This window comes from Mesoplodon bidens, assembly GCF_964165515.1.
Source record: "Mesoplodon bidens genome assembly, contig: HAP1_SCAFFOLD_92, whole genome shotgun sequence".
NCBI lineage: Eukaryota > Metazoa > Chordata > Mammalia > Artiodactyla > Ziphiidae > Mesoplodon > Mesoplodon bidens.
This window is the reverse complement of record NW_027672608.1, coordinates 1,570,391-1,583,557: the sequence shown is the minus strand read 5'-3', so window position 1 is coordinate 1,583,557 and position 13,167 is coordinate 1,570,391. Positions and strand designations below refer to the sequence as shown.

Below are 13,167 nucleotides of genomic sequence, written 5' to 3'. Positions count from 1 at the left end.
CATGTGTTTATTTTTGTCTTTATTTCCTTTTCTCTAGGAGGTGGGTATTAAAGGATCTTGCTGTGATTTATGTCATAGAGTGTTCTGCCTATGTTTTCCTCTAAGAGTTTGATAGTGTCTGGTCTTACATTTAGGTCTTTAATCCATTTTGAGCTTATTTTTGTGTATGGTGTTAGGGAGTGATCTAATCTCATACTTTTACATGTCCCTATCCAGTTTTCCCAGCACCACTTATTGAAGAGACTGTCCTTTCTCCACTGTACATTCCTGCCTCCTTTATCAAAGATAAGGTGACCATATGTCCGTGTGTTTAACTCTGGGCTTTCTATCCTGTTCCATTGATCTATCTTTCTGTTTTTGTGCCTGTACCATACTGTCTTGATTACTGTAGCTTTGTAGTATAGTCTGAAGTCAGGGAGCCTGATTCCTCCAGCTCCATTTTTCGTTCTCAAGATTGCTTTGGCTATTCGGGGTCTTTTGCGTTTCCATACAAATTGTGAAATTTTTTGCTCTAGTTCTGTGAAAAATGCCAGTGGTAGTATGATAGGCATTGCATTGAATCTGTAGATTGCTTTGGGTAGTAGAGTCATTTTCACAATGTTGATTCTTCCAATCCAAGAACATGGTACATCTCTCCATCTATTTGTATCATCTTTAATTTCTTTCATCAGTGTCTTATAATTTTCTGCATACAGGTCTTTTGTCTCCTTAGGTAGGTTTATTCCTAGCTATTTTATTCTTTTTGTTGCAATGGTAAATGGGAGTGTTTCCTTGATTTCACTTTCAGATTTTTCATCATTAGTATATAGGAATGCCAGAGATTACTGTGCATCAATTTTGTATCCTGCAAATTTACCAAATTCATTGAATAGCTCTAGTAGTTTTCTGGTAGCATCTTTAGGATTCTCTATGTATAATACCATGTCATCTGCAAACAGTGACAGCTTTACTTCTTCTTTTCCAATTTGGATTCCTTTATTTCCTTTTCTTCTCTGATTGCTGTGACTAAAACTTCCAAAACTAGGTTGAATAAGAATGGTGAGAGTGGGCAACCTTGTCTTGTTCCTGCTCTTAGTGGAAATGGTTTCAGTTTTTCACCATTGAGGACGATGCTGGCTGTGGGTTTGTCATATATGGCCTTTATTATGTTGAGGAAAGTTCCCTCTATGCCTACTTTCTGCAGGGTTTTTATCATAAAAGGGTGTTGAATTTTGTCGAAAGCTTTCTCTGCATCTATTGAGATGATCATATGGTTTTTCTCCTTCAATTTGTTAATATGGTGTATCACGTTGAGTGATTTGCGTATATTGAAGAATCCTTGCATTCCTGGAATAAACCCCACTTGATCATGGTGTATGATCCTTTTAATGTTCTGTTGGATTCTGTGTTCTAGTATTTTGTTGAGGATTTTTGCATCTCTGTTCATCAGTGATATTGGCCTGTAGTTTTCTTTCTTTGTGACATCCTTGTCTGGTTTTGGTATCAAGGTGATGGTGACCTCGTAGAATGAGTTTGGGAGTGTTCCTCCCTCTGCTATATTTTGGAAGAGTTTCAGAAGGATAGGTGTTAGCTCTTCTCTAAATGCTTGATAGAATTCGCCTGTGAAGCCATCTGGTCCTGGGCTTTTGTTTGTTGGAATATTTTTTATCACAGTTTCAATTTCAGTGCTTGTGATTGGTCTGTTCATATTTTCTATTTCTTCCTGGTTCAGTCTCGGCAGGTTGTGCATTTCTAAGAATTTGTCCATTTCTTCCAGGTTGTCCATTTTATTGGCATAGAGTTGCTTAGAGTAATCTCTCATGATCTTTTGTATTTCTGCAGTGTCAGTTGTTACTTCTCCTTTTTCATTTCTAATTCTATTGATTTGAGTCTTCTCCCTTTTTTTCTTGATGAGTCTGGCTAATGGTTTATCAATTTTGTTTATCTTCTCAAAGAACCAGCTTTTAGTTTTATTGATCTTTGCTATCGTTTCCTTCATTTCTTTTTCATTTATTTCTGGTCTGATTTTTATGATTTCTTTCCTTCTGCTAACTTTGCGGTGTTTTTGTTCTTCTTTCTCTAATTGCTTTAGGTGCAAGGTTAGGTTGTTTATTCGAGATGTTTCCTGTATCTTAAGGTGGGATTGTATTGCTATAAACTTCCCTCTTAGAACTGCTTTTGCTGCAACCCATAGGTTTTGGGTCGTCGTGTCTCCATTGTCATTTGTTTCTACGTATTTTTTTTATTTCCTCTTTGATTTCTTCAGTGATCACTTCGTTATTAAGTAGTGTATTGTTTAGCCTCCATGTGTTTGTATTTTTTACAGCTCTTTTCCTGTAATTGATATCTAGTCTCATAGCATTGTGGTCGGAAAAGATACTTGATACAATTTCAATTTTCTTAAATTTACCAAGGCTTGATTTGTGACCCAAGATATGATGTATCCTGGAGAATGTTCCATGAGCACTTGAGAAAAATGTGTATTCTGTTGTTTTTGGATGGAATGTCCTATAAATATCAATTAAGTCCATCTTGTTTAATGTATCATTTAAAGCTTGTGTTTCCTTATTTATTTTCATTTTGGATGATCTGTCCATTGGTGAAAGTGGGGTGTTAAAGTCCCCTACTATGAGTGTGTTACTGTCGATTTCTCCTTTTATGGCTGTTAGTATTTGCCTTATGTATTGAGGTGCTCCTATGTTGGGTGCATAAATATTTACAATTGTTATATCTTCTTCTTGGATCGATCCCTTGATCATTAGGTAGTGTCCTTCTTTGTCTCTTCTAATAGTCTTTATTTTAAAGTCTATTTTGTCTGATATAAGAATTGCTACTCCAGCTTTCTTTTGATTTCCATTTGCATGGAATATCTTTTTCCATCCCCTTACTTTCAGTCGGTATGTGTCTCTAGGTCTGACGTGGGTCTCTTGTAGACAGCATATATATGGGTCTTGTTTTTGTATCCATTCAGCCAATCTGTATCTTTTGGTGGGAGCATTTAGTCCATTTACATTTAAGGTAATTATCGATATGTATGTTCCTATTCCCATTTTCTTAATTGTTTTGGGTTCGTTATTGTAGGTCTTTTCCTTCTGTTGTGTTTCTTGCCTAGAGAAGTTCCTTTAGCATTTGTTGTAAAGCTGGTTTGGTGGTGCTGAAGTCTCTCAGCTTTTGCTTGTCTGTAAACCTTTTAATTTCTCCATCAAATCTGAATGAGATCCTTGCTGGGTAGAGTAATCTTGGTTGCAGGTTCTTCTCCTTCATCACTTTAATTATGTCCTGCCACTCCCTTCTGGCTTGTAGAGTTTCTGCTAAGAGATCAGCTGTTATCCTGATGGGGATTCCCTTGTGTGTTATTTGTTGTTTTGGCCTTGCTGCTTTTAATATGATTTCTTTGTGTTTAATTTTTGACAGTTTGATTAATATGTGTCTTGGCGTATTTCTCCTTGGATTTATTCTGTATGGGGCTCTCTGTGCCTCCTGGACTTGATTAACTATTTCCTTTCCCATATTAGGGAAGTTTTCAACTATAATCTCTTCAAATATTTTCTCAGTCCCTTTCTTTTTCTCTTCTTCTTCTGGAACACCTATAATTCGAATGTTGGTGCATTTAATGTTGTCCCAGAGGTCTCTGAGACTGTCCTCTGTTCTTTTCATTCTTTTTTCTTTATTTTGCTCTGCAGCAGTTATTTCCACTATTTTATCTTCCACCTCACTTATCCGTTCTTCTGCCTCAGTTATTCTGCTATTGATCCCGTCTAGAGTATTTTTTTATTTCACGTATTATGTTTTTAATCGATGCTTGATTCATCTTTAGTTCTTCTAGGTCCTTGTTAACTGTTTCTTGCATTTTGTCTATTCTATTTCCAAGATTTTGGATGTGGGAAATAGAATCTTGGATCATCTTTACCATCATTATTCTGAATTCTTTTTCAGGTAGACTGCCTATTACCTCTTCATTTGTTAGATCTGGTGGGTTTTTATCTGGCTCCTTCTCCTGCTCTGTGTTTTTCTGTCTTCTCATTTTGCTTATGTTACTGTGTTTGGGGTCTCCTTTCTGAAGGCTGCCGGTTCGTAGTTCCCGTTGTTGGTGTCTGTCCCCAGTGGCTATGGTTGGTATAGTGGGTTGTGTAGGCTTCCTGGTGGAGGCGACTAGTGCCTGTGTTCTGGTGGATGAGGCTGGATCTTGTCTTTCTGGTGGGCAGGTCCACGTCTGGTGGTGTGTTTTGGGGTGTCTGCAGACTTTTTATGATTTTAGGCCACCTCTCTGCTAATGGGTGGCGTTGTGTTCCTGTCTTGTTAGTTGTTTGGCATAGGGTGTCCAGCACTTTAGCTTGCTTGTCGTTGAGTGAAGCTGGGTGCTAGTGTTGAGATGGAGATCTCTGGAAGACTTTTGCCGTTTGATATTATGTGTAGCTGGGAGGTCTCTTGTGGACCAGTGTCCTGAAGTTGGCTCTCCCACCTCAGAGGCACAGCACTGACTCCGGGCTCCTCAATTTGGGATGATGTTTTGTCTATTTATGTGTTCCACAGATGCAGGGTACATCAAGTTGATTGTGGAGCTTTAATCCGCTGCTTCTGAGGCTGCTGGGAGAGGTTTCCCTTTCTCTTTTTTGTTCTCACAGCTCCTGGGTCTCAGCTTTGGATTTGGCCCCGCCTCTGCATGTAGGTCGCCGGAGGGCGTCTGTTCTTTGCTCAGACAGGACAGGGTGAAAGGAGCAGCCGCTTCGGGGACTCTTGCTCACTCAGGCCGGGCGGGAGGGAGGGGCACGTAGTGCGGGGCGAGCCTGCAGCGGCAGAGGTCGGCGTGACGTTGCATCAGCCCGAGGCGCGCCGTGCATTCTCCCAGGGAAGCCGCCCCTGGATCCCGGGACCCCGGCAGTGGCAGGTTGCACAGGCTCCCAGAAGGGCGGTGTGGGCAGTGACCTGCGCTCGCACACAGGCTTCCTGCCGGCAGAACCAGCAGCCCCAGCATCCCACGCCCATCACTGGGCTCCACGCTTTCAGTCGCGACTCGCGCCCATTTGTGGAGCCCCTTCAAGCAGCGCTCTTAATCCCCTCTCCTCGTGCACCAGGAAACCAAGAGGGAAGAAAAAGTCTCTTGCCTCTTCGGCAGCTCCAGAGTTTTCCCAGACTCCCTGCTGGCTAGCTGTGGCACATTAGCCCCCTTCAGGCTGAGTTCTCGCCGCCAGCCACAGTCCTCTCCCTGCGCTCTGACCGAAGCCCGAGCCTAAGCATCCAGCGCTGCGCGCCCCGGTGGCCGAACACACAAGCCTCTCGGGCTGGTGAGTGCCGCTCAGCACCGATCCTCTGTGTGGGGATCTCTCCGCTTTGCCCTACCCAGGTATGTGGGGAGTTTCTTGCCTCTTGGGAGGTCTGGGGTCTTCTGCCAGCGTTCAGTAGTTGTTCTGTAGGAATTGTTCCACGTGTAGCTGTATTTCTGGTGTATCCGTGGGGAGAAAGGTGATCTCCGTGTCTTACTCTTCCGCCATCTTACCCGGAAGTCTTCGTCTTGTTTGTTTTTTAAATTTAATTTTTATTCTTTATCACAGCAAATTAGAGTACAATGTTTTGTTTGTTGTAGGCGTGCAAGATGTGGTTCTTTTATACATATACATCTATCTATTCTAATTCAGATCGTTTTCCCATGTAGGTTAGGACACGACGTTGTGTAGTCTTCCCTTGGTATGCCGTAGGTTTTTGGTGATTATATATTTCACATGTGTTTGTATATCTCTGAAAACCCCAATATCGTGATGTATCCAATCCTCACAGCTTTCCATTTTGTGAACCATAAGTTGGTTTAATGAATCTGTGATTGTCTTTCTCGCTGGAAATATCTTCATTGGTATCAAGTTTGAGGTAACACCCATAAGTGATATGATAGGATATGTGTCTTTTGCTTTCTCACTTACTACATGTTGCAATGATTACATCTAGACTCCTCTATGGTCCTGAAAATGGCATTGTTTCATTTTTTGCCTTGGCTAATATTCCATCTGTACACGTACCAGTTCTTCTGTGTCCACTCATCTCTTGATGGACGTTTTGGTTGCTTCCATGTGTTGGCTATTGTAATACTTCTACAGTGCAGATTTGCCTTCCTGTGTCTTTCCAATTCTGTCTTCTTAGGATTTAGCCCGGGAAGTGGGCCTGCTGGATCATATAGTAGCTCAAGGTTTACCTTTTAAAGGCACCTCCATTCTGTTCCCATTAGTGGCTCTTAGCAGGTTATGTCCCACTTCCAATTGAGGGTATGCATTTCTCCAAAACCTCTTCAGCATTGATCACTTGTTATTTTTTTTTTTGCTGATGGTTATTCTGAGTGGTGTAAGCTGGTACTTCTTTGTGGTTGGGTTTGCCTGTGTCTCATACTCCCTTGAAATTGAGCTTTCAGGCATGTCCTATGAGTTTTCAAACTGTTATTACAGCTGACTTCTTCAAATTGTTTTCTTGAAGTATGTGCCACATTTTGCAATGTTTTGGCCTTTACCTGCATGAAGACATTTTTAAGGGCAGGTTTCATTTGCAGCCCTGCAGTACTTGAGCATATGAAGTGCCCATTAACACAGATTTCAAAGCTGCTATTGCAGGTATCGGCCAGAGGACAGCAGCATTTCTACGTTCCCCACTCTGGCACCTAGGGAAACAGATCTTCCTGCCAGTGGTGCTCCTCAGTTATAAATTAGAGTGCAGTGTGCCCTGTTATACACCCAAAAGCTTCCGTCTCCTTACATATGTTTGTTTTTTCAATTTAATTCATAGTTTTTAGTGGAGCAATATTCCATTCTGTACATGGACCACTTCTTCTCTGTGCATTCCTCTGTTGATGGACATTTTCGTTGCTTTTAAGTGTTGCCTATGGTAAATATTGCTGGAGTGCAGTGTTGCCAGCTGTGACTTTTGATTCTCATTTTCTCAGGTTATAGGCCCAACAGTGGGTATGATTCATTGACTGGTAGCTCAATGTTTACCTTTTCAAAGCACCTGCATTGTGTGTTCATTAGCGGCTCTTACCACGTCCCAATTAACACCGAGGGTGTGCATTTTCCCACAACCCCTTCAGCATTTATTGTTTGCAGAATGTTTGCTCATGGCCATTCTGACTGGTGTGAGCTGATAGGTTTTTGTAATTTGGATTTTCTTGTCTTTAATTATTCCTAATATTCATCATTTCCCCACACGTTTCTCTTTTATTTAGAGAAAAAATAGTGTATGTACAATATACCTCTTGAAACTGTCTTCTTGGAAGGTTGCCCTCTTTTGAATTTTGTGGTCGTTTTTCGACCCCAGGATTTTTTTTGAGAGCAGGTGTCATTTACATGCCTGCAGTGATTGTGAATATTTAGTGACCATTAGAACTGGGTTTAAAGCAGGCATTGTGGGAAACGGCCACAAGGCGGCAGCATTTCTCCATTCCCAAATCTGGTTACTAGGACAGCAGAGCCTTTGGAAGTCCTGTTACTAGGTTGTAATTTAGAATGGAATGTGCCAGGAAAAAGCCCCTGAAGTTTATGTCTCATTACTTCTTGTTCGTTGTTTTAATTGTTTTAACCAGGGTAATGATTAGAAAACAGTTTGTCCTAGGTGTACACAAACTGGTTCATTCGTACATCATATATATCTATTCATGTCCAGATCCTTTTCCCGTGTAAAGGATTCCAGAGTGTTCTGCACACCTCCCTTGCTATGTGCTCGGGCTTTACGATATATGTGCTTAATCTGCATTTGTAAGGGGATGGTAAACCTAATCGTAATTTATCCATTGCCACCACCTTTCCTTTTAGATACGCATTGTTTGTTTTGAAGTCTGTGTGTGTCTTTCTCTGTGGAAATATGTCCATTTTTGTCAGTTGTTAGGTAACAACTGTAAGCGATATCATAGGATATACATCTTTTGCTTTCCAACTTACCTCATGTTCTGTGATTACCTCTAGGCTCATCTGTGGTACCTCAAGGAGCAGTGTTCCATTGTTTTCCATGGCTTATATTCCATTGTGTACGTGGACCACTTCTTCTTTACCCATTCATCTGTTGATGGGCATTTAGGTTGCTTCCATGTCTTGGCTATTGTGAATAAGGCTGCAGTGCAGCTTTGGCAGCGTCTGTCTTCTGGATTCTGGTCTTCTCCGGTGAGAGGCACAGCGGTGGGCCTGTTTCATCGAACGGTACCTCAATTTTTACTTTTAAACGCAGCTCCTTTCTGCTCTCATTATTGGCTGTTACCACTTTACATCTCACCAGCAGCTAGAGGGTACACAGTTCTCAAAAACCACTTCAGCATTTTTTATTTGTAGGCTTTTCGTTGATGGTCAGTCGACCTGTGTGAGTTGAAAGCTTTTTGCAAATTAGATTTGCCTGAGTCTAATAATTCCTGAGGATGAGCTTTTACCCATTTTGCTGTTTTCTTTAAAAAAGAGAGTCAGTCAAACTTACCTCTTCATAGTATCTTCTTGAAAATTTGGCGAGTTTTGAATTTTCTTGTCCATTCCCTACCTCAGCTCAATTATTTAGGGCAGGTGTCCTTTATAGCCCTGAGTCCTTGGGCATGTTAAGAGACCACTAGCTGTGGCCTTAAACCGCTCTTGTTGGAAATGACCCCAAGGCGGCATCATTTCTACATTTCCAACTCTGCGTTTTTGGGCAGCAGAGCCTTCCTGGAAATCGTGTTAGTAGGCTGCAAATTAGAGTGGAACATGACAGGGCACATCCCCAAGAGCTTATATCCCCTGTCTGAAGGGGAAAAGAAATCTCAGCTGTCTGGTGTTAGCAGAAAGAGGGAAGGTCTCTGTCTTGCTCAGACTGGCTGTGGCGTGAAGTTATATGCTGTTTAATTCTACCAGAGCCTCAAGTATTTAATCCTCCTACCTCTTTGGTCCACCTTCATCTCCATCTTCACTGGCTCCCTGCATTACTTCAACCACTTAAGGGGAATGAAGGGGATATCAGAAAAGGGGTTTACTCTAGTGTCCAGGTAGAATCAGCCTCTGTTGTGTTTTCCTGCATGTGAGAGTCACACATGACATGTAGTTGTCATAAATGAAAGCTCAGCCTCACGCAGGGCTTCAAGTGCCCTCTCCCCATAGAAGCGAAGCAGTGCCAGGCTGGCAGAGTACCCCCTGGGAGCAGCCAGGAAATCAGGATTGTGGCTGGGAATTCACCCTCCAGGGCCTGATTTAACAGAGGCCAGGCCTGTGCCAGAAACCTCTTCTCTGCAGCTGGGACTCCCTAAAGACACCACCCCCACTTCACCACAGGCAACTTCCATCTAGCACTAGTTAGCCAACAGGAACAGCTCTTTGTGAGCCCATTAAAACCATTTGGATACAAACCATCTAGAGGGGTTGGATAGGGAGGGTGTGAGGGAGGGAGATGCAAGACGGAAGAAATACGGGAACATATGCATATGTATAACTGATTCACTTTGTTATAAAGCAGAAAATAACACATCATTGTAAAGCAATTATACTCCAATAAAGATGTTTAAAAAATAAAAAAATAAAATAAAATTGCATCTTCCCTTTTAATATACTTTGTAACTGCTTGGGCTGTGTCTATATGAACTGTGTACTATATGCTTCTGTTATAGTCCTTACAATGTTTTATTGCCTTATTTTCTGTAACAATTTTCCATGGATTCTTTGGGCTTAAGGTATATTAGAAGGGAGACTGCCATTCTGGGACTTCCCTGGTAATGCAGTGGTTTAGAATTCACCTACGAGTGGAGGGGACACGGGTTCAATACCCAGTATGGGAAGATCCCACTTGCCACGGAGCAACTAAGCCAGTAGGCCACAACTACTGAAACTGTACACCACAACTACTGAAGCCCATGCACCTTGAGCCCATGCGCCATTTATTTTTTGCAGAATAAAACCACCTCTGAGTGATCAAAATTTAGACCAGCTAGTCAAAATGCTTTATCACCTGTTCTTCTAAAACCCTGATCAATGGAACAAGTTTTACTAGGGATAACAGTGTAATTGTATTCTGGAGTTCATATCAGCAATATGGTTTATGATCTTGATGCTGGATCATGAGATTTCAATGGTATAACTGTTATTAACTGTCTGTTCAACGATTAAAGTCTCACGTGGTCTGAGTTCAGACTGGAGTCATCCTGGTTGCTTTCTGTCTATTGCAGATTTCTTCCAGTATGAAATGACAAGGGCAATATGGCTTACTTTACAAAATGTCTTCAAACTAAATGATGATATAATCTACATTCAATTAATTTATACATACCCTAATGTAGAACAGGGTTTGTTACGGTGGCAGAGCCCAGTAATTATGTAAAACTGAAACCTTAATCTGCACTGGTTCAAGTCCTCTTCCTAATAATATGTTTATAATCAACATTCTTTCACAAATGACCCAATTTAATTCACCATAGCATTCCTCATATTAACTAAATGGAAAATCCTAGGCTCTATACAAATCCAGAAAGGGCCAAAAATCATCAGCCCCCATGGATGATTACAACCCATTTCTGAGTCATTCAAATTACTTATTAAAGAAGCACTATGTCCATCAACAGCATCAATTTATATATTATTGCCCCAATGCTAGCCTTAACCCTGGCTCTCACAACATGAATTCCTCTTCCCATATCTTATCCACTAATTAATATAAATGTAGGCCTATTATTTATATTAGCCATATCACACCTAGCCATTTATTCCATCCTCAGATCTGGATGAGCTTCAGATTCAAAATACTCACTCACTGGAGCTCTAGGGACAGTAGCACACACAATCTCATATGAAGTAATGTAGCAGTTATTCTATTCTCAGTCCTACTGATAAATGGATCATTTACACTTTCAACAGTAATTATTACACGAAAACACCTATGACTAATTGTCTCCTGACCCCTACGAAGAATTTGATTATCTCCACAGTAGCAGAAATCCAATGAAGCCCCTCTTGATTTAACAGAAGTAGAATCAAAACCTGTATATGTCTCCAATGTAGAAAATGTAGCAGTCCCATTCACCCCATCCTTCCTAGAGAATATGTCAATTTCCTTATAATAAACGTTTCCACAACAATCTATTTTTAGGAGCATTCGACAATCCCTAGGTGCCAGAATTATAGATTCTTTCATCTTGTGAATATAGTTTTTAAAAAAAAATAATTTCTATAGTTTTACTACCTTTAAACAAAATGTACTCCATTGCTGTGGAATATTCCTTCATAGGAGCGTGCATGGTTCATTTCTGCATCCACTTGTGATGGCCTTCAGGTTCTTTTTTCAAGTTTGGCTCCTATGGCTGCAGAGTCCATGTCCGTGTGTCCTGGTTCAGGGCTGGGGGGGTTGTGTTCAGCTGGGAGGAAAACTGTTGGTCTGTGTGCACGGACTTTGCTCTCTGAAGCCCGATTGTTTCAGAAGTGGTTGCACCCCCTGCTGCACACCAGGCTTTCCATTGCTCCACATCCTGCTGATAGTTGCTACTGTGTCTTCATGTCTGCCATTCTGATAGGTGTGTGCACAATACTTTTCTTATGGTTTTAATCCCTCGGTTGTTAGTGAAGTTGTGCATCTTGTGGTATTCATGGACTACTTCCTGTTGTTTTTTTAAAAGTTTTAAAAATTGTGGTCAAATACACAAAACATAAACTTTACTATCTTAACTGTTTTTAAGTGCACATTTCAGGGTCAAGAAGTAATTCGCACTGTTGTGCAAACCTGACTGCCATTGTCCTCCAGAAGTTTTTCATCTTGCAAAATTGAAACAGTCCCCATTAAACACTCAGTCCGCATTGTCCCACCCTCAGCCCCTGGCACTCAACATCCTACATTCTGTCTCTATGTTTCCGACTGCTCTAGGGGCCTTGTATGAGTGGATCAAACACTGTTTGTTTTTTGTGTCTAGCTTACATCACTGAGCATAATGCCCACAAGGTTCATTCCTGCTGCAGCCTGTGTCAGAATTACCTCCCCTTTTAGGCTGAATAACATTCCGTTGTACTGATGGACCATGTTTCTCTTCTCCATTCATCCATTAGTGGACACATGTAATATCTACATTAATTTCTCCTGTCATAATATTTGTGGAATAACATCAGAAAATCCTATGAATCAAAAGTCATTTGCCATTAACTTTTTTCTTAAACTTTTTATTGTGAAAAACATCAAAGCTAAGAAAAGGGAAAAATACATGTCAGCTTCACTCCTGTTCAGGACTTAATGCTTTACGGATTCACTTTATGGATTCACTTTATTCCCTGTGTGTGTGCTATGTACATGCATGTGCATGTGCCTGTTTGCATACATATGCTGTGCATGTGCATAGGTATGTGCACTTGCTCACATTACTGTGTGCATGGGCATATGCGTGCATGTGTGTTCATATGCTAGTGTGTGAATATATTTGAATATATTTGTGCTGTGCACCTGCATATGTTTCTGTGTGTGCTGTGTCCTCCTGTGCACACAACTGTGTGTTTTCTGGATCCACTTGCAGATATATCCACACGCGGCTGCTCTAACAATCCTGTGTAGCCACGTAAAGGTCACAGATCTCAGGGATTTAAATGGATGGAGCAGGATGTCCTGACACAGTCTGTCTTCTAATGACTGTCACGGTCTCAGTAACATCCTTCACACCTTCTTTAAGCCCGATTCAGGGTCCAGTTTAGACACCCATTACATTCAGTCACCTGCCCCAGGTCCCCTAAAGCTACAGTGTCACAGTTGGAGAGCCCAGCCAAGGCTGGGATGCCCCTCCTGTTGGCCTGGCCTCCAGGCTCTGCACTTGGCTCCTGTGTTCCCATCTTTCAGCCAGACCCCGACTTGGATGGTGTCGCCACCTCTTTCTTCACAGGGTCCCATCGCCCAGTCAAAGGGGTTCATTCTCCCAAAGTCAGCTACAAGAGTGGGGGCGTGACAGTCCCCACTGGGTCTCCTTCATGTGAGACCCTGTTCTGTTGAAAGAGCAGGTGCCCTGCCCTCAGGGATCGGGGCTGGGGGGTGACATGCAGGCCACGATGGGCAGGTGGGTCACCAGGTGGGGCGAGCAAGTGGGCAAGGTGTTCCACGGTGGGTTCTCCTCTCCAACGGCTTCTGTGCCCCTACCTCTCCCTGTGCCTCCCCTCGAAGACAGCACGGTGCCCGGAACCGGAGCCATAGGAGCCGTCAGCCACTGCCCCCTCTACACACAAGCACACACACATGCACACACACATG

At 42.1% G+C, this 13,167-nt stretch overlaps 1 protein-coding gene across 1 annotated transcript in view; it reads left to right on the top strand.

Moving 5' to 3' along the window:
* The window catches only part of LOC308609899 (uncharacterized protein), a gene marked incomplete at its 3' end in the record, with an annotated part of 70,772 nt that extends 57,860 nt beyond the window's left edge, over positions 1–12,912 (top strand). Inside the window, exon 3 of the mRNA XM_081259176.1 lies at positions 12,599–12,912. Coding sequence (XP_081115302.1) covers positions 12,599–12,912 — 314 coding nt within the window. The remainder of the gene's footprint in view (positions 1–12,598) is intronic.
* Positions 12,913–13,167: the final 255 nt, after the last annotated feature.